This window comes from Nyctereutes procyonoides, unplaced genomic scaffold, assembly GCF_905146905.1.
Source record: "Nyctereutes procyonoides isolate TBG_1078 unplaced genomic scaffold, NYPRO_anot_genome, whole genome shotgun sequence".
Lineage (NCBI taxonomy): Eukaryota > Metazoa > Chordata > Mammalia > Carnivora > Canidae > Nyctereutes > Nyctereutes procyonoides.
In genome coordinates, this window is record NW_026575142.1 from 39595994 (window position 1) to 39617498 (window position 21505).

Sequence of the window (21505 nt, forward strand, 5' to 3'; positions counted from 1 at the left end):
TGGTTCTCTGAGTGTGCTTGGGGAGACGAGTGGGGGTGAACATCACAGCACAGCGCCCCCCACCACCACCAAGGAAGGTGCTCCTGCTCTAGGAGATGAACCTTTCCTTGGTTTCCCTCTGCTTTTTGAGGGCAAAGAAGTCAATGGAGGGTGATGCATTTTGTAATTTAGTAGAGTCTTGGATAATGACACAGCAGGCATTTTTATGAACTCAGCTCAAAGGTAACCCAATGCAGGGAGGAAAGAGTAGAAAGTATTTCAAGTTGGTCCTGGGACCAAGAAGAACAAGGTCAACCCCTTAGTTATAGTTCAAAAAAAGAACATAGACTTTCTGCAGGATTTGGAGCATTCTAGCAAGCAAAGGAAGGACAGGGACGATCTAATGTGGAGCAGTGGCTGTGAAAAGAGGGTGATGTCAGCCGATGAGGTGAGTGAGTGGACTGACGGCACGGCTGTACCCAGGAGCAGTCTCAGGAGAATGCTTGTGTTTCCAAGGACAGAGACAGTAGACCTCATCTTCCCTTACAGTCTCCTATCTCAACATAATGCCTCTCATGTTTAAGGAAGAACGGCTGGATTGAAGTCCTCCCTTCCTTGGTTGAGGTGTGCGGATGTGCCCTGTTTCTCTGGCTACAATGCTGCAAAGGCACTGAATACTTTTCATATGAAGTAACAGTCCTGTTAATATTTCACTGGTCAATTCAAAGATGGGAAATTAAGCAAAAAGTCTCTGTATTCTCCCTACCTGACTTTAAGAAGTTTGAGGTTCAGATCTGTGCCCACAAATATTTGCTGACTCAACAAGTGAAGGAATAAACGAGTGGTTTGATATCAACAAGATAAGGGCAAGGTTGCTAATGATCTCTTTGCATTTTATAAACTTGATTGCTAAACTAATAAAGTTTATGCCTTAGAATATGGGTAGATGGTAAAGACAATATTATTAGAAAAATATAAGAGAGGTTGGTTTATGGCCATTTTTAAGATGTGTCTGAGAAATTTTTTTTAAGATTTTATTTATTTGAGAAAGAGAGAGAGAGAGAGAAAGAGAGAATGCGCACATGAGCTGGGGGAGGGACAGAAGGAGAGGATCTCAAACAGACTCTGTGCTGAGCGTGGAGCCTGACATGGGGCTCAGTCTCACAACCCTGAGATCATGACCTGAGCCAGGATCAAGAGTCGGACGCTCAATGGACCGAGCCACCCAGTCACCCATAAGATTTGAGGATAAATTTTCATTGTGGATTTGATCAATATTTTCACTTAAACGGAAAGCATTATCCCCAGACATTGCACAGAGCACACTGGAAAGTTTAGAACATAGCAATAAGCCAAATTTTAATAAGCATTTCACTTGGAAGTAAATCAGTGGTCTGAGATTAGTTATTTGAAATGCACTGAACCAATTGGATCAGAGGCTGATTTTTTAAAATTACAGCATCTGTAATTTTGAGAAAGGGCTGATGCCTTTACCCTGGAAACAAGAGTCTAGTGACATCATTACCATGTGAAAGAAGTGCCCACCTGAGAGTCAGACATCCTCAGCTAATGGCACTCCTGGCTTCCTGTCTCCCTGGCTAAGCCCTGACCCCTCACCGATGCCCAGACACTGTCTCAGAGTACAGTCAAGACACCCCTATGCAGGACCATTGAAATGAAAAATGTGATTATACTATAAAAGCAAATAGAAAGGAAAAAGGAGCAGAGGAAGCTTGGTAGAATGGGGGATGAATGGCCAGACCTGCCCAGTGTCTGTTAGGAAATTTTCCAGAGAGAAATGACCCCGTTAGAATAGAAAAGGAAATGGGCCTCTTTTAAAAACAAAACAAAAAGAAAGCATTGTTTCCTCCGCTGATGCCATGTACTGTTTCTTGAGTGAAACAAGAGGTGGAGGAGTTTCCAAGTGTCCTTCCCAGCTCATGAATTCCCTAACTGGGTCACTTAAAAGATCCCCTTGTAGACATTAAGTTCAGATGGAGATAACTAAGAAAACTGTGGTTTAAAAGGTTCGCAATCCAGGATGTCGGGAGGTCTGTGCAACTAGAGGTCTTGAAAACACAACACGTGCAGATAAGATGAAAACGGTGCCCATACCTCCCCTCTGCCCTGGTTGGGCATTCCCAGGTTTTGAATGTTGGGAGATGCGGTGACCAAAGCCCCCAACAAAGGAAGATGGGGATCGAGTGCTCTTTCTATCAGATTCACTGGTGAATTCAGTTATTTTCTCACAAAACTGAAAGCATGAGAACAGATTCATTTTGAATTGTCTGCCTCCACTGTTAATCATCCAGACAGTTAGATGTGCTATTTTCAGATAATGCAGAATTTAAATAACCTGGCCTACCTTTGAGACGTGAGAGGCCCCAGTAGCATAGAATTAATGAAACATTGTATAAACTCAAAGTAACTAAGGATTTATCTTCAGAAGATATGTGTCATCAGATATCACCAAATCCTACAATACCAAAGTTCAGAAAGGTCCAAACAGTGAATTCTGGTCACTTGTTTCATCAAGACAACAATTTATGATCAAGTTTGGGGAGCTAAAGGCCCCTACCTCAGAATAAATCACTGGCATTAATCCTTGACAAATAACCATGTGCTTTCAGACTGTTGAGGGAGGTCTGACAAGTCCACTGAACATGGATCACTTGCCAGGACTGAACAGGACAAAGCCTTGACCTCCAAGCCATCAGGAAATGAAGGGCTGTCTGGTCCATGAGGGGCCTTCTACTCACTGGCTTTCAGGCTTATGTTCAAGGGACCATAGTTCCCATTAGTCAGCACATGCTCCATTATGAAGGGAAGACCAGAGTAAAATCACACTGTGCTTCCTGGATAGAAAAAGCTTTGTTAAAGGATTAGAACGGACACCAGCGTATCAGAACATGTATGGTTGGGACTTTGGCCATGGTGGGAAGGATATGGGGTCAGTAAGACCTATTTGAATCCACGCTGGGTTGTCTGGGACAATTCCTGAAACTTCTGAGTCTATGGTTTCTACAGAATGAGGGGAGATAATACCAAGACCTTTGATACACTAATAATGATTGCTTCCAGGCACCGATCCTCAGAACATCTTCAAGCTTCAAGGACTTGAAAGGCTGTTGCAAAGATTTTGTGGCTGGTGCCCTCCTGCAGCCCAGAGCTGCCTCACACTGCAGGTTTCCATAAGACCATGTAGGTGACAACACACAGTAGGTGCTCAATAAATGGCGACAGTGTTTTTGTCACTGTCCTCTTGCTTCTCTTGAGAATTAATCCTGGGGCATTGAAAGAACAGGAGACTGAAGGCATGCTTTATCATTTTACGGAAACAGGAGAGGGTCCAGTTTTACCCTGTCTGAGGGTTCCCATGTGGCCAGTGAGGGGTACTTGGAGTACATGCTGAGTCTCAGGACCCAGGCAGTTGGGTTTCTACCAGGAAGACTCTCAGAGGACTCTCACCTACACAAGGTGGTGAAGGACAGGTATCCTCTGCTCCATCTACGACGAACCCTAATTTCTCATCAGTTTTCCACCCAAGCACATTCACTGACTCTATAAAGCAATTCTTCTAGCAAATGATTATAGAATAGGTTTGAGGTTGATTTCCTCTAGAAACCTCAACCTGAGAATTATTCCTTAGGGATAATTAGGTGATTTGCAAGTACACTAATCACACTTCAGTCTCTTCAGGAACCTAAGACAAGTAACTTGGTAACAGCTGAGAAAACCAAGCATTGCTCAGAATGCCTGACACACAAACAGGAAACATGTGGGAAGCTGTCATAAAGAAACAGAGGTATGGAACCGCCATCCTCTGTGGACGTTCCCATGCAATTCCTTATATTTTTTCTACCAAATAGAAATGCACAAAGAAGAGTTCTGAAGATCACAATGTCCTTAAACAAATATAAAGCTTTGTGATTTAGTTGTTGTTTTAATCAGACTCTATTAGATATCCCTAAATAGGGATGGATAAAATAAACTATATTTAATATAATCTGCGAAAGCATGAGGGGTGGTTGTAAGATCAGAAGACAAAGGGAAGAGAAGCAAGTATGATTAGAAATTAATTTTCCCACATCATGCACAGAGGATGCCTATGAACATGGTTCTGTTCCTTCGCTCCCTGAATGGTGGCACATGGCATCTCGTCTGGCCCCATCCCCAGCGAGGGGGCCACATGTACTCTTCTCTATTTTGTAATTAGAGCCATTTGCTTGCTCTCCTTGTGTGTAGAAGGGAATAATATTTTTCCTCAGGAATCTCTTCATGTCAGAATTTAAATAAGATTTCAATATTTTCTTCTTAGTTAATAATGGAAAGAGTTAGTGTATGTCAAGCACGTTAGTGTTAACTGTCCACACTGTTTTTTTGTTAATCTTTGTTTTTCTCTATTTCTTTTATGTCTTTTATTAGAACAACTATTAAGAATATATGAATTTATTTTTACGTTTTCTTCTAAATTCTTCATGTAAGTCTCCATTTTGTGTATCCTTTTTTACTTAAATATATAACTGTCTAAATTTATTTCTTAATTATAGAAAACTGGAATTCACAAAGCTGAAATCTATATATCCATATAAAAACTTACCTGTTTTCTAAATATCAAATCGAACTGAGTATTGTGTTTCTAAATTTGAAAACTTTACTTGCCCCCCATTGTCAGATAGTATATCTGGCTCTGGCTGAGAATGTTCCTGTAGTGAACTAACTTTATCAATTTAGGTATTCTTATGGTCAAGTTCTTACAGTATTAAGATGACCAAACCATTGACTGTCATGTGTAATTCTTCTTTCTGACATGCTGTTTCTAGTTATTTCCACAGCAATTTGCATAAAACTCCTAGTTTTCTGGGTAAATTTCAATATACGATTTCATAGTAAATCTTTTGGGCAAGACCATTGGACAAAAACCTCAGTCTGGATCACAATATTTTCAACATAAGCTTCTATTTCTCCTCACCAACCTGATACATATAATAATTTGAGTGCCTTTCATTTCAATAATCTCAAATAACAAAAGTACTCTATCAAATCTTCCCTTAGGTGGAAAGTAGAAACCAATTCAGTACATGACTTCCTCAGAGCCACATGCTGATGTAGATGGATCAGAGAAGGTAAGCCAGGCCTCTGAGTGACATACAGAGCCACTGCTTCCTGCCCTCCCTCTGGAGATGGGCTACCTGCCAGGATGTGATGAGGACCCAGGAGTGCAGTGTGCCCATGGCCCGAATGTACCCAAGCCCTTTGGTGCCCACCACTGAGGGATGCGTGAGAATCACCTACCCCCTCCACAGGACACGGAGCACTCGGAGCGAATGATGGCCCACGTGTAGCGAGGCTGGGCACTGGGCTTCTTCTCACCCCGCAGCCGAGGCACTGAGTATTCCCAGGCAACACCCGGGTTCCTTCCCTGAAACAGAAGCTGTAAAATAAAATTTAAAAAAAGGTGGGGGCAGGGGGAATAGAACAAGTTAAAATGGAACTGATAAATATAAGCTAGTTTTTAAATAATATTTAAACAATAGCATCTAGAATGATAAATACTGTCCCTCCTCCAAAATTTATATGGACTTCCTAAACAGAAGTGAGATGTCAACGAGAATCAAGCACATCTAGAAAAATGTAGATATTTGACACTTTCCCCTTACATGTATTATATTCCTCCATGCAAGCCTTCAAACACCTTTGCGACCTAACTCAAGTATTTGGTTATTTCCCCCCAGTGTCTCCTTGGGATCCCCCACAAATCCTGTCCATCTGAGTGACTCAGAAAGCGATGCCTATAAAGTACTGTCCCACTTCCTATGAGTTCCAAGCAACCCAGGACTTGTGAGTGGATATCACCCATGCCACCATCAAAGCCAAGTCAGAGGACTTGCTGGTGTGACTGGATGCAGAAGTCTTTTGCCAACTGGCATGCACCCTGTGGCTCCAGGAGAAAAACATCTTCTCAGTAAAGATCTGTCAGATTGCACTTGTCCATGAGCTGCAGCTTAGCACCTTGCATTTGGACTCTTTACCTCCTAGTATGAAACCCAATCATATGGACCAGCTCCCTTTTCACTCATGAAGGTAGAGGATCCATTAATCTCAGCAAGAAGGCTTTTTATTCTGGAAACCTCACAATTAGTCTGTTGATAGAAATCCCACCTCTGAGTCTTAGAGCCTTCATTGGTCTGGATGTGATGGGCCAGTGGGTAAAGACACCAGCCCTTCCCTGATCACCTGGCACCATATTCCCCTCCCCAAAAACACAGCTCAAGTGTTCATTGATGAAGATGTTCCAGGGATAGGAGTGAGCCCAGACAGGTGGCTGCATGGTGAGGCCACAGAGATGCTCTCCTGCCTGACATCCTGAGCCTTTGCAACTCTTCTTCCACCCAGAAAAGTTCCCATCAAGCCATGCTCATATTCTCACTTGGCTTGTCTCTTCTCCCATGGGATTATTCAAGCTAAAGCTTGAAATTGTGGTAGAGAAATAATAAGGACAGGAATTCAAGGTGAATGCATTTATAACAGGGTGAAGAGAATAGCTTGGGATCAGGAGGGGAGACCCTCTGGAAAGCATCTCCCAGGAAGATACCTGAGAGTGGGGTGGAGGGAAGGTCTGGGTGGCTCACATCTGCAGACCCGTTGTGGGCTGATGGGGTAACTTTTGAACGAAGTACTTGAACGGTGCACAGAAATACAAAATGGTAAGGAGTCAGCATATCCAGTGCCTGCCACCTCATCTGCCCAGTCCCATGGGGACAAATTACGTGGGAGGAAGAGCCTGACTGCAGGTTGTGAGCCTCTGGGGTCATGGGTAGAGAACAGAAGAGCATGGGTTAGGAGGTGGTTGTGCGACCCCTTCCCTGCACACTGGGGCCCATGGACGGCACAGAGGGGACTTTGCTTCTGGGTGCTCGTCTTGCTTCCATTCCATAGGATTCCATGGAAGGCTGATCCCAGCCAACACACCGACAAAGGCAGAGCCCCCAACAGTGCCAGCTTCTCACAGCCACGGAGCTTACAAGACAGGGGCAGACTTTTGTAAAAATCGACCCATAAAGAACCTAAAACAGGAGCTTCATGAGGTGCATCGATACAAATTTGATTAGGCACAAGGCCACCGTCCCATTCAATGTATCCATTACTCTTGTTTCTGAGACGTCACCAAATTATAATTATTTTGCACCTTTCAAATTACGCCAATAGCCCTCAACCTGCAAGGATGCCAGAATACCCCACATCCCAGCCCAAAGATTAGAAGGCTGGAGTCTACCTCCACGACCAGGGTCTCGTTCGTTGGCCCAGAAGAGGTTAAGCTCTCCGGCTCGTGGGAAGACCGTCTGTAGTCAAACGTGGTGCCTGAAAACTTGTACCGGCCGGGCCAGTCCACCGTCCAGTGCCCGTTCAGGTAGTATTTTTTGAGGGCATTGCGCACACAGATGTAGGAGGTAGATACGTTCATTTCGTGGATGCGAATACTCCGGGCTCCAGAAGGAATGGTGACCATCTGATAATACTCTGCATTAAAGGAAACGAGCTAGGAGAATGCAGTATCTCATTCAATAATGTTGCAGCAAAATCCCCGCGCACCTGGGGTTCCCTGCAGCTAAAACCTGAGAATCCACCTCGGGACCGGGACCGAGGAGAAGCTCTGGTTTGGCGGTGAGTTCCATTAGGTCTTTAAGTGACTTCTTTTCTGTTCTTTTTTTCTAATTGGAGCAGAGCTATTGTAATTTTCACCATTTCTAAGAACCATTTGAATTAAAAGAACCTAGCAACCGCTTCCCATCAAAAGGAAAGGCTTGGCAAGCAAAGCAGGGAAGGAGATTGTGTAGATCTTTTCAGGACCCTTTAGGATGCAGTTTCCACCGCACCTCAAGGCTTCCTGCCAGAAAGTTCTACTTTCCATCCATCCTCTCCGTGCAACACCTGCAGGCAGCTCCGCATACTCACGGTTGGCGCCGTGGTGCTTGGCGTAGAGCCCCTTGTGCGTCGTGCAGTCTGAGTTATTGCCCCTGCACACACCACAGGAGTCTTCAACAGCATCAGATCCCAGGACGTTGTCACATCCAACTCTCTGGGGGACCGGGGTCACATGTCATTCGTGAAAGAAAAGATGACAAGGGCGAAGTCACAAACCTCCAGTGAGAAACCTCCCCTCTACAGCAGAGCATCTCATCAACACAGGCTAGTTCACAAATATTTATTGGATACCATATATGTGCACAGCGAGGCTGTAACTCGACTCTCAGATCCGAAATAGGAAGCCCTGACACCTGTTCTCCTCAGCACTGCTACGCCACCTCGGTATCTGGAGCCCTAAAGGAAATCTATCAGATTGTCAGGCTGGAGACAGCAGTGCATTTCGGACCGACACAAAGCTCTTTGTCCTAGAAATGACAAGCCATGTGTCCTCAGGCGAGTCGCTGGACCATGCTGCGTGCAAGGCAGAGAAATAACACATGCCCGTGGGAATTATTCCCAGCCGTCAATTATGTAACGGGCATCTTTGTTTACTGTCTCAGAATCTAAGGAGCTCTTCATAATGTCTACGGTGCCCACTAGTGTCACACTTCCTAACAAAGAGTTTAGCACACACCAGTAAAAAATCCATTCAGAAAGGAAGTAACCATAGCCCACAATCCTTGCTTGGGATCCTGAGGGCTGGATGCATTTCAGAACTCTGTCTTTTGGGATGTTAGGAAGGTAATTACCATATTATGCACATAATGTGAGAGTCCCAGCAGGGCCCAGGGCAGCTCCCGTAATAAAACACATAAATGAGGTTTCTATGGCAAAATGCGAACATCATCACTCTAAACGAACTAAATAAAAGTGACAAATGGTCTCCTATCAGTCCAGGGCAGGTTTTGGCAGGTGGACAAATTCAGGGCAGCTTATATTGTGCTGCCCAATAAACCTGTCTGATAGCTTTTTGGGATTTCAGAACTACATGTAAGGGACTGTGACACTGTGTCATTAAGAATACCTGAAAATAATGAAATATTTAACAAGTCCAACTAGTAAATCGATAAAATGGATAGAGATTCGAGCATTTTAAAGCTGAAAGAGGAACGCAGTTGATCTTCACCTACTAGTGTAAAGGATGGTACTGCGTGTCTCAGGGATGACCCAACTCTACCCCTGTCATCCGGCTAAGAGGAAGCTGGAATGAAGACCCAGGCCCTTGCACGCGTGGGTAAGCACACTGAGTAACTTCGAGTGAAAAGTCATCGTTCACGTGCAGCATCTGCGGCCTGGTGAGGCTTTCACTTTCTGCTTAGAACAGACTTCCTTCCCCGGCTCAGCTTCGTGTGCGGCGGTAGGACCAGCGCTCTGGGGCCACCCAGCCGCCACATCTGTCTTCCAAGTCCCTCCACCCATGAGACCCCTGCACCATGCAAAGTGGTCTCTGCGCTCAAAGCTGATCCCCATTCATCTATCATGCGTGCTGCTGCTCGCGCTACTGCAGGCTGACCCGGCCAATCTGCTCTTTCCCCTTCCCAGGCCCTGATCCCTCCACAAGTGAGGACAAAAACCCTCTGAGCGCCCCTTCTGGCTCTCTCACTCACTTTGCTCGGGCACTCTGATGCTGGAGTCAGGTCCTACCAGCTCACGCCTCCTCGCAGGCCCCTGTTCCCAGCCTGCTCTCCCAAACCCCTCTGCTACTCAGGCTTCCAGATCTAGCTTAGAAGCTCCCAGATCTGCATCCAGGAAGGAGTGAGATGTCTCCTGCTCCCCAGCCTCTGCTCGCACCTCTACTGCAAGGAACCCCCAGGGGCCTCAGGGGGTGTTTTCTGGCTTCCCCTCCCCACCCCAACTGGCTGTGAGAAGGAGGGAGAGGGCAGGATTTAAATGTCTGGTGTCTTTGGCCCCTTAGACGACGCCTGGCACAAAGCAGACTGTCTGGAGACGTGTGTGGAACAAATGAACGATCATTATTACCTCACATATCCCATCTATACAAACATTACGGCTATCCTCCGAGCATGGAGTCCCATCTTTGACTTTATTTGACAAAGAAAAGAAGAAATCAAATCCTTCTGCGATACAGTAGAGTTTGCATAAGTGCTGATCTTAAAAAGAAATACACACACAAACACAAATAAGAAAGATACTTAAGCTCTGATCATTTCCGCTCTAAATTTCAGATAGACTATTTAAAGTTTTTTTTAATTAATTTTTTTGCTCATAAAATAACTCCCACACAATATTCATTGCAAAGACATTTTTCTATGGTTGTCTCACGAGGCTCGGGGTTCCTTCCCCTTTTTCATTCCTATAAGGCGTCACTATTAGTTTTTACTTTGCTGTGTCCTTTCCTGTCCTTGTTCTTTACCCACTGGTTGGCACATAGTAGGCATTCAATAAATATTTGTTGACTTGAACTACAGCATGACTGTTCAACTATCTTAACTAGTATGATTAACTACTCTCTTGTAGAAATGCAAAAGGTCGTTACCATTTGGTAGCAATATACAAAATTCACACAAATAAAATGTAAAAAAAGAATTCAAATAATCACCAAATTTCTTAATAGCTAATGTATTTGATGAAATATATATTTTTGGCCCTATAAAAGGAGTAACTTTTAGATAAAATCTCCAGAGGATAATATTTCCTAAAAAATAAGATTGTCAAAAAACACTCATACATGGAGAATATAGACATCATTGTACACAAGCATGGCAGATCAAGTTGACTTCCTCTCTTGGTAATCTATTTCAAAGATTTTATGAGCTACATAATTTATATGGACTTTCATAGAAACTTATTTCCCTTCGTTCTTAGTAAAGAAGGGAAGAGTTAATGATGAAAATATCCTCTGCCTTAGGAATTTTTATGGGCTCACATCTCATCTGCAAATAATTTTGTTTATTGTACAATATGAGATCTAACTGGATAACCCTAAGAATCAAGTTTAGTATGTGTTTCCACCATTAATGTATTTATTTCCTGAGATTGTGAAGTCAGGAGTAACTCCCATATTTTGACCTTATTTTAAAGTCCTTTCTCCTTTTTCTCCTGCCTACTTATTTCTCACTGACTCAAATTTTACTGGGTTTAGCAATTAAAAACACAACTAAAAATGCTTTGTGTGAAACTCCTTAAAATTTTCCTTTGAGAATGTACTGATTTCATAAAGCTCTTACCATGAAAACATTATGTCCATTGGGCTGGAGAAGGGTAATGTCAGGTGAGATTTATGTATTTCTTAAGTGTTGCTTGGACAGTATTCCCAATTTCAAAAAGTGAGATGACTAGCTGTTCTTTGAATTTCTCCTTAAATTATGCCCATTGAGCCACTAAATCCAAGTTATTCTAATCTTAAGAATAATGCATCTTCCTCTCAACCTGGAGAGCACATTCTGACATAAAATAAATTGCAGATAAACTTCTTGGTTTAGATCAAGACTTTTGAAAATAGTATACTTGAAAATTATCTGATTTTCAAAAAGATACTAAACTTTTCTTCCCATTCTCTGGACATTTTAAGTGTTCAATGGGTGACATGCTTATAGCAATATCACCATCATCTTCTGTGATTTGTAACTGGGAAAACATTGATCCATTATCAATAAATCATCTGTTTTGAACATTTTATCACTTCTTTGAAGCTCTCACTGTATTATGCACACACTCCCCATTTGCCTGTTAATTTCTGACCATACAGCTGGTCAAGTTTAGACAAGCCAGTGGCCATGGGGCAGACAGAAGAGTCTGTGACCTCACACAGCGATATGATTTACCCGAATACCACACTTAAGATCATGTAATTCTTTAAAGCGAAAAGATAACAAAGCACGAGGCTGTCACTAGAAAGAGGGATTTAAGATTTACCTTCCACTTGGGTGTATGGCTTCCACTTGTAGTGCCAACCTCGGAACCGTTTGCCATTGTACTCGGCACACTGCGCCGCGCGGAAGTCAACACTATTGTGGGGACATTTCTGATTGTTGCAAAGCCTCAGAGTACGAGTTGAGCCCTCACAAAACTTCCCTCCATGCGATGGTCTGGAACATATATTTTGCAGTTAGAAACCTTGTATTTTGGGGTAACTGGGTGACGAGCATTAAGGAGGGCACGTGATGTGATGAACACTGGTTATCCTGTATGTTGGCAAATTGAATTTAAATAAAGAAAAAGAAAAAGAAACCTTTCATTTAATAGCTACTCTTCCCTCCCTGGAAACTAGGCTTTTTGGAGAGATGAGCACACAGTGACCAAGGAAGAAAAGTGCACTTCCAAGGGACACTGGCACCTTCTTACCTATTAATGATATGGGAGGTATTATTTACAATGTCAGTAGGGCAAGTTTCCATGTGGAAGTGGGTTTGCCTGCATCTGTTCACTGCCACCTCCCAACACCCCTCCAGAAGGCAGGGGGACATTGCGGTTCTCTTTGCTCCTCAGAGGTGGGACCCCTAAGCCAGGGTGGCTCTCCCAGGACTGCATAGTTGATGGAAGGCAGAGCTGAGATTGATACTCAAATATTTTGCCTTGCTTTCTAGATGGCAGCTTCTTTCTTACTACCAGCTTCCCTGCAGTAAGGCCAGGACACCAGATCAGAAGAGAAGAACCTGTCACCTTCCACTGGTTGGTGCAAAGAACCCCTGCTTACCACCCTGGAATCCATGCGGACACACAGGGAAAGGACATCCTCTTGACACAAGGGACTTAATGGGTGTCACACATTAGAGACAGGGCTAAGGAGCTGGGATATTACTCATGTTTTAAACAAACTGAGGTATAAAAGGAGGATTTGGAAACACCCCCACCACTGCACTGGGGATTCCTTCTGACTGTCGTGTTTTCTCACAGAAGGCCACAACTAAACCACATGTTGCAAAGGTTAAGATAGTTGATGAAAAGCCAAGCATCTTGCTTTATTTCACATCAAAAAATGGTTCTCACTGATTCTTACTCATTTGTGTTCTCTATGCTTTTCTGATTTATTTGCTTATTTTAGGCAGACACTTGGTATTTCACATAAATGTGGTTAAAATCCATTTCCTGAATGTTGCTGCTCGGTCCAGTAGTTTTAAGCATCTTAAACTATACCAAAGAGATGTCATTGTTTGAGAAATACTTCATAGAATGACTTCCCTACATAGTGATCTTTTTTTAAAAAAATTCCAGTATAGTTAACATATAATGTCATATTAGTTTCAGGTGTACAATGTAGTGATTCAACACTTCCATACAACACTGGGTGCTCATCAAGACAGGTGCCCTCCTTCATCCTCATCACTTATTTCCCTTGGCTTCCTCCCCTCTGGTGACCACCACTATGTTCTCTGGAGTTAAGAGTCTGTTTCTTGCTCTCTCTTTTTCTCTTATTTTTCCCCTTTTGTTATTTCTTAAATTCTACATATGAGTAAGATCATATAGTATTTCTCTTTGTTGGACTGACTTACTTCATTCATCATAACGTCCTCTAGCTTCATCCCTGTGGTTGTACTTACTCCCTGATTCTCCAGTACCATGTGACATACAGATGAATATCACTGAGCTGAGGTACACAGGCTGCTGGGAAGGTTCACGGCGTAGAAATCGCTTGTGAGGAGGAAGTTCAGACATGCTTACTTGGGATTTGTGCACAGGCGGTCTCTGTGAGACACCCCTCCTCCGCAGGTCCTGGAGCAAGGGGACCAGGAAGACCAGTCTGACCAATGGCCATGGGTGGGCTTGGGGCCTTCATCGCCGTACTTCACACACTGTCCTCCACGGCACCACTGAAAGGTAAAAAAAAAAAAAGGTTGCCATGACTCACAGGTGGATAGGCAGGTCCATGGCTGCCATGATACTCAGCCGTGGGGAGTTGGGTTGGACAGGCAGACATCAAAAGCCCACTTCTGTGTAGCACATAATACCAATACAGTTAATGTAGCTTCTTTCTTCTTTCCAAACCTAGATTAGCTCCATAAATCCCCCCAGAGGAAGATAGAAGAATCATTTTTTAACATCTGAGCTGCTGGAATTCAGCACATTTAATTAAATAGTGGTGCACGGACTTTCAGTCTGATTGTTGAGCTCTCCAGTGAGTGAACTCCAACCTCCCTGGAACAACGTGCTTTTTCATAGCTCTTTGAGAACAGACAGAGTCTTGGGTAGAAAAGTCCAGCTGGAGGCTCCATGTGACTCAACACCTTGTCATTTCTGGCCGGTGCTCTGCGCCTTCACTCCCAAGCACCTGGGCTCGGAGCCTGGAGACTGGAGGTTGTTAGTGGATGCACATCAGGGGTCACACTGCTTTCTGAGGAGATAAAACAGTTACACAGGAGCTCCATCTGCCCCTAACAGGCTGAAGATGCTATCAGCTCTCCTTTCTCAAGAGGAGTGCTTGTCAATGCTAGTTCACACTAAAAGCCATGTGTTTTCTTCTCTGCCATCACATGTAAAGGGTACACAACATCTAATGTTGTGTTCAGTTGTGCTGGCTTTCTATACACGGTTTGGTGTAGACTTCAACATCTTTGGGCCATCTGTTGAGAGGAGAAAAGGCAGTTGCTTGTCCCTTGCTGCTGGCCTGCATGGAGGAACAGAGCCTGGCCTGAGGGATGTAGCTAAGGGATGGGGTGAGGGTGAGGGATGGGGTGAGGTCTCCTCCTGTCTGTCTCCAAGATTAGGGCCACCAGATTTGTTCTGGGAGAAAAGATGGGGCTTTACAAGAGGAAGGTAATAATACTTCAATCATTATTTGTGGTGTTGGGTGAAAACACATCACATTGTGGATATTTGACCATTGTTGTCACACAGAAATGGCCATTTTAAATGGTTTGATTTAATATAATTTAAGGAAGAAAAATTAAACATCAGTGATTCTGAGGATGAAAGAATCTTCTCAATTCTTTCCAAGAAGCAAAAAAAAAAAAAAAAAAAAAAAAAGTTTCTCTTTTGTTACGTCCTGCCCACAACCTCAGGTGATAGAACCAAGTCCTGGAGTCCCCCTGACACCCTCGGCTCAATGAGGGGTGTGCAGGTGACAGCAGGGCTCTGTTCCCTGGTGGCCTGATGAGTCCAAGGAGACAGCTGGATCTTAGCAAACCAGGGTCCAGCTCCTGGGGACTTTGGGCAGGGTCCTGGGACAAAGAGGGACAAGGACTGTGTCTGTTGTGACTGTTTTGTCTCATTTAAAGAATCATCTGGTCAGAGCTTTCTAATACAGTAGAAAGAAAACAGGAAAGCAGGACCTCACAAGTTGAAAACTCAGAAAATATTTCCAGGTTTTGAAGTCACTTGAAATAATTCTTCTTTTATGGCTATGATTAAGCCAACGAGTTGGTTAATTTTTTTTTGTATATTTTTTTTATTGGTGTTCGATTTGCCAAGAGTTGGTTAAATTGATTTTGCTTTGGTATTTAAGGATTACTTTAAGAAAATGTGGTTTAATTTTGTTTTAAAATTACACAAAATATTTACATTTTTTTCAAAATTTATGGTTTATTCTGTTTATTTTTTTTAAGATTTATTTTTATTTGTTTATGATAGACATAGAGAGAGAGAGAGAGAGAGAGAGAGAGAGAGAGAGAGAGAGAGAGGCAGAGAGAGAAGCAGGCTCCGTGCCGGGAGCCCGACGTGGTACTTGATCCCGGGACTCCAGGATCGCGCCCTGGGCCAAAGGCAGGCGCGGAACCGCTGAGCCACTCAGGGATCCCCTATTCTGTTTATTTTTTAATGTAAGACAATAATTTTATAGATCACTATTTCCTTTTCTTTGGTAAGTCATAGTACACTACACATGTTCTTTCATCCTGCTTCTCCACTTAGCAGTGTGTCTGGAGATTATCTCTTGGAAGCGTGTAGACAGCTTTCTCATTCTGTATTTGGGGTTTTGCCCTCTTCATGGACATCTGCATGGTTTCTGGTCTTTGGCTGTCAAAATTCGTGCTGCAGTTAGCAGCCTCACCAATGCAACTTCTGTTGTTTGTGTCAGTGTATCCTCAAATGACTATCCTTTTAAATGCCATTTTAAAAAGCCTTTCTGAAAATCTGAGGAGAAAGCATGTATCATATCTCCCATGGAGGTTGAGGGGGACGCATGGGTGCCGGCAGACACAGACCCGTAAACACACTCACTCGCATGCACATGCGACCTGGACTATAATTCCACATGAATCACCTGTGGATCCCAACATGAGCAGGTCAGGGGAAGAGACTGTTAAATAGACATAAGACATTTCCACTGAAACATCAGTTAAGTTTCCGAGTACTGCATTCCATGTGTCTCACCATTTTATATTTTATTGATGGACAGGGTGGCTTTGGAGAAAAGGCTTAACCTTAGCAAGCAAGATGGCGTGATGAGTACTTGTTTCTGCTATGATACTGTCCCCAGAGTCTTCAAGTCACACCCAAACCCAGCACACACGGGAAGCACCTTGATAAAGTCCAATAGCGGGCTCAGGGGGTAGGGTGAAAAGGAGCCTCTGTATTAGTTCTGCTGTGTGGCCTGGGGCAAGTTACTCAAGTGCTCTGAGCCCGCATGTCCTCCTGAGAACCTTAGGGATGGTGCAAGCTACCAGAATGAGTTGTTCCAAAAATGCAATGCAATGACACAGGCCAAGTACCTAGCACCAAATGTAAATATAATGCAAGAGTGGTTTAATTCTACATTAGTGACCTGTAATTGTTAGAGAGCTAAAATCTGCTTTCATGTGTGTAAGGCTGTAGTCTGAACCCCTCGTCCTGGATATCCCATGGTGTAAGCACAAAAGAACCTAGTGTCCTTTCCCTGGAAGGGTTTTTGAGTGCACCCAAGGCGGGGCTGCAACGGGCTCACCCTCACAGGGTGGCTGTGAGGACTGAAGGTCAGTGATGTACTAAGGATGGAGTCTGACACTACAAAATGCAGTTTAGTTCTGTTTATAACCATGCACAAGCCTCAAAGGCAGCACAAGGTGGAGGGAGATAGGTTCCATCCAGGAGAAAAGTTCACAGAAGCAGTACAATTATTGCCAGTCATCCAGAACACACCAACTGCTTTGGGATACTGCAGTGTTGACATACTGACTTCTGACAATGCACACTTCTAAATCACTGAACCTCAGGGACACAGGAGAACCCATAATATAGGAAGACACACAACTAACAGCAAAAGGAGCTTTGGCAGGAGCCTCTGATGCTGTCCCACCATGGTCACCGTGCAGCCCTTGGGCAGAACACATTATTCTGGGTAACTTTTAGGCATGTACTCTGCCTTAGCATGCACTAATTCTTTTTTATATGAAGGAATGGCCCATATTTGGAAATACATGGAAAATAATTTGAAATACCAATGAAGTTCAATTTAACCGTGCTTTCGGGGTAAATAAAATATAACAAGAATATATAGGTGATTCTGAGGATGCGCCACAACTCTGAAGTCAGTCCTACAGGAACTAGGGGACTTGAGGAGTGTCTCATGCCCAGGTGACCTGTATCTCAGGGGCAACAGCGAGAGGACTGCCCACTTTTCAGGAAATAGGCAGAATTTTGCAAACTATCACCTGAATAAATTTTAGCCAATTACATGCAGAAAGAGGCGATCACTGGCAGCTTCAAACTCAAGCCAATTCCCTGGTGTCCTGTGACAATGGCCATCTCCAGGCTGTGGTACATCAGTATGTGGCATGTCTCTTTCCTCTTCCAAGAATCTAAAGGCATTTTTATTAAATTTTTTGTGTTATGAATTATGTAACTACTGTCATTTATATCTCTAGAAGGATTTAATAATCAACCCCACCTTCTCTGGGGGACTGTAAATAAAGCCCATTAGCGTGTGCAGCACAAGCAGACGCTCTTCTCACATAAGTGCACACAGCACAAATTAACACTGTTTGTCAACATATTTAACCTTTGCTGTCTGTACTCACATTTAAGTAGACTCAGGCTGTGATATACTTACTTTGGAATTTACACATAACAGATCAATGCTATTTAGACATGTATCTCTTTCATGGTTATTAGTGTCACTACAGAGGTCACACACCTAGTAGCACAGAAATGGGTACGGGGACCGTTTGGGTCCAATATCTATCTTTATCAATAGCCTTGTATTTAAAAAAGAACAATGCACTCACAGGTTAAATCAAAGGAATCAAAATAATTCCTTTGGGTGTAAAGGTAATTTCGACAAAGAAATTATCATTCCTTCCCAGTGAGCAATAAATGTGCTGTTTATTTCTTTCATAATGTATTTCTTAATGTATTTCTTTTTCCTAACAAAACACCTCTTCTTTTTCCCAGGATACATGGTAGGTCAGAATGGTCTGCTCCAGGGTCTTTAAATTGATTGCTCTGTGGCTTTAATAATACTACCTAAAGTGGGTTCCATGCATGGTTGAAATATGGCCAAGAGTATAAAGTTTCCCTTTATTAAATGGATGTAGTCACCACCTGTTGCTTGGCATCTATGTCTACTAATTGCAGATAGCCCATCAATTACATCATGGGGAGAGGAGTAAAGTGAGGAGGGAGCCCCCTTCACAGTATCAAAATAAATTAAGCATCATTCTGAACTGGGGGTAGATTTGCACAAAAAAATGAGGAACACAGGGTGACAAAATAATGATGCAGGAGAAGGCAAGGAATTGGGTAGAAAGGTTCTGACATCTGAACATGACACATGATCTAAGATTAGCTCCTTACCATGTCATGCCCACAAATGGTGCCTTCTGCTGCGGGCATAAACTTAGTCTCACATTTCCTTCCAATCCGGTGGCACCACAGGGCTTTACAGATATCCTACCGGGGAGAAAAGGTCATTAGTATTTCAGATGGTCCACAAATCTATAATAAAATATTACTGAAAAATACAAGGGGAAAGTAACTGTTATAAATTAAGAGCCGTTATCTACTTAGCAGTAGAAAGAAAGCCCAGAGAATTAGGTTCCAGACTTGTCTCAATTACATCCCTGAAACTTTATTTATTCCTATGTATTTATCATAAATTTAAGAAAATTATTTTTTCTAAATTAAAAAATAAAATACTCTTAACTTAGAGGCTGCAAAAAACTGCAAAAAAATTAAAATTACGAAAAACCTGATAAAACCTAAAATTTTATCATTTATGTTTGTCCTCACCATTCACTAAGTCTCTAAGTCTGAATCCTCATTTCCAGATTAAAGATGATTATGAAACTTTCTGGCTTGTCCATCCATCGATCCATCGATCCATCCATTCATCCATTCATCCATCCACCTACTCACCCACCATCCCCAATCATTGATGAAGGTCTAGAATATGTCAGTTGCCTTGCTAGGAAGCCATTTCCATAAAGAATACGACCCAGACTGACCCTCTGGAGGCTGGTCTAATGGGGTAAATTTGCTGTAAGTCACCATATGGTGCACATGGAAAGAGATGCCCCTACAGGGAAGAACACAGTGCAGTGTGAGCCTGTTGGAAGGAGGAAGGAGGAATGGCCTTGGCATGGACACTCAGAAAAGGACTCATGGGAACATGAGATCTTTGAGCCAACTCCTGAGCTGGAGGTATTTACTGGGTGGCAGGGGGACGGCGTTCAAGGAGAAAGAACAAAGACTCCATGCAAAGGAAGGAAGATGTGAAGGAAAAAAAATGTGTGTGCAGAGGAAGGAAGACCCACGTGGCTGACCTAGCGGTAAAACAAAAGAAGATCTGAGAGTTACACACTATGAAAGTCTCTCCAAGTGCAAGGAATTAGTTTTACTTTCATTCTCTTCTGAGCCCAAATGAATGTCTTAGTGAAAGGCAAGCAGTAGGACTCAGAAAATGATGGAAACTTCAGAAATGCCGGTGGTAGTAGCTTCAACTACATGGGAGAAAAACATTTCTTAAATTATCTGCACAACTATTCTGAATATTTGAACAAGTTGCTGTGTTATTTCCCAAGATATTTAATGGCTGTATCTACTGGGTGATCTGTATCATAAACAAAATGCAACACGGCCAAACGTGAACATAGTTTTGCTTCAAAGATGGCATTTTGCTGCTTTTATGCTTCCACTCCCTATTTCTTGATGTTAAAAGGTGTGATCGATCCTACGGAGCTTCTCTGCACGGCGTGTGTGAGTGATCTTTTGAAGGGGATTGTTTCTAATAACCAATATTAATTTCACTTTCATAAAACTATTATTAAATCTCTTTTCTAAGCTTAATTATTACATTTTTGGAAACGGAGGACATACATAGATTTCCCATGTGTACCTCTCTCACTAATAACTCAATTTTGAGGAACTTGGAATGGTAAGAAGGAAACCTTCAATGTTTAATCTAGGTATCAGTTGTGTTTATTTTGAAGTGTCAGAATAACCTCCTATGGGTACAATCAGTGTAACGTTAAATTTCATTTCCCTGCAAAGTCCTCCAAGACCACTGAGCATGACTGGGGCAAATATGTCATCTGGTGTTTAGTGCTTTCCTTGCCTCCCCAGACATTAATTGGCATGCTGCACTGGGGCCTCTGTTCTTGCCCAGAACAGCATTGAGGGATCAGAGTCCTAAGAAGACCTCAAGGAATCCATAAAAGCAGGGGCCTGGGTATCTGTAACTCTCCAAAGGGACAACTGGAAAGCTCGGCTTGCTTGCAGGGTGACAACTTGAAAGAATACCAGGATATAAATAAAGCTTCCTTGAAACTGGAGCTCACGGACCCAGGCTCAAGGTCTGGGTGGAAAGGTGGCGGATCAGAACCAGAGTCTGGAGTAGGCATGACTGCCCTTGAGTGGTGGTCCACTGTGCACAGCTGCCTGGCTGGCTGGCTGGCTGGCTTACAGAGACCTCCTAATTCAGGAGCCTGGGATTGCACACACAAGCAAATGCAGGCATGAATGGATGAATGGATGAACAAATGAATGAGTGGGAGTGAAAGAGGTAGCTGCTCTTGTGGGAAGGCCAGCCGGGAAATGGACTCAGTGGTCTAATTGAGAGACTGGGCTTCGGAGAAAGAAGGTGTATCTGGTGAGGACGGGAAGGGCGGACCGGGGCAGGTAGAGTCCAGAACGCTTGTATCCTTGAGGATGGCAACAACCACTCCTCAGCTTGTCCTGAGAGCTACGTGAAGTGGCTGTAGGTAACATGCCCAACTCAGACTGGCACCAAGCCAGCACACACTTCCTTCGCCACTCGAAGGGAGTGAGGTGGTTCCAGCCCAAATGAAGCTCTCTGCAGGGCTTCCTGGCTATGGCCCTGGGGAGCCAGTGGTACCAGTTCATGGGGCAGTTTCAAAGATGATCCAAGGTGATACAAAATAAATGTTTTAAAATATGAAATTATTTTTCTGTATTTCTGGCACAGTGCACGATACCTAGCTGACTTTTAATAAATATTTTCTGAGTGAGTTGAACATCTGTTAGTTTATTCCCATGGAAACCATGAACAGAATGAGTGGGAACATTTTTTGTGTAAAAGGAAATTAATAATGGTCAGTGCAATGTTATCATAAGGACATCTAAGACAACATAAGGGGGCCACCTTATGTCTGAAAATAGATCTAGACCCTACTATTTAAAATATTTTCTTTTTTGAAGATTCTTTTTTTTTTTTTTTTTTTTCAGAGAG

General features: G+C 43.1%; 1 protein-coding gene across 1 annotated transcript in view; it reads right to left on the bottom strand.

Moving 5' to 3' along the window:
• The window catches only part of ADAMTS16 (ADAM metallopeptidase with thrombospondin type 1 motif 16), a 153119-nt gene that overhangs the window by 59501 nt on the left and 72113 nt on the right, over positions 1 to 21505 (bottom strand). Inside the window, exons 11-17 of the mRNA XM_055307756.1 lie at positions 18613 to 18708; positions 13570 to 13718; positions 11824 to 11996; positions 9928 to 10058; positions 7936 to 8059; positions 7256 to 7500; positions 5275 to 5413 (exon numbers count right to left, since the gene is read on the bottom strand). Of these exons, the coding sequence (XP_055163731.1) occupies positions 5275 to 5413; positions 7256 to 7500; positions 7936 to 8059; positions 9928 to 10058; positions 11824 to 11996; positions 13570 to 13718; positions 18613 to 18708 (1057 nt within the window). The remainder of the gene's footprint in view (positions 1 to 5274; positions 5414 to 7255; positions 7501 to 7935; positions 8060 to 9927; positions 10059 to 11823; positions 11997 to 13569; positions 13719 to 18612; positions 18709 to 21505) is intronic.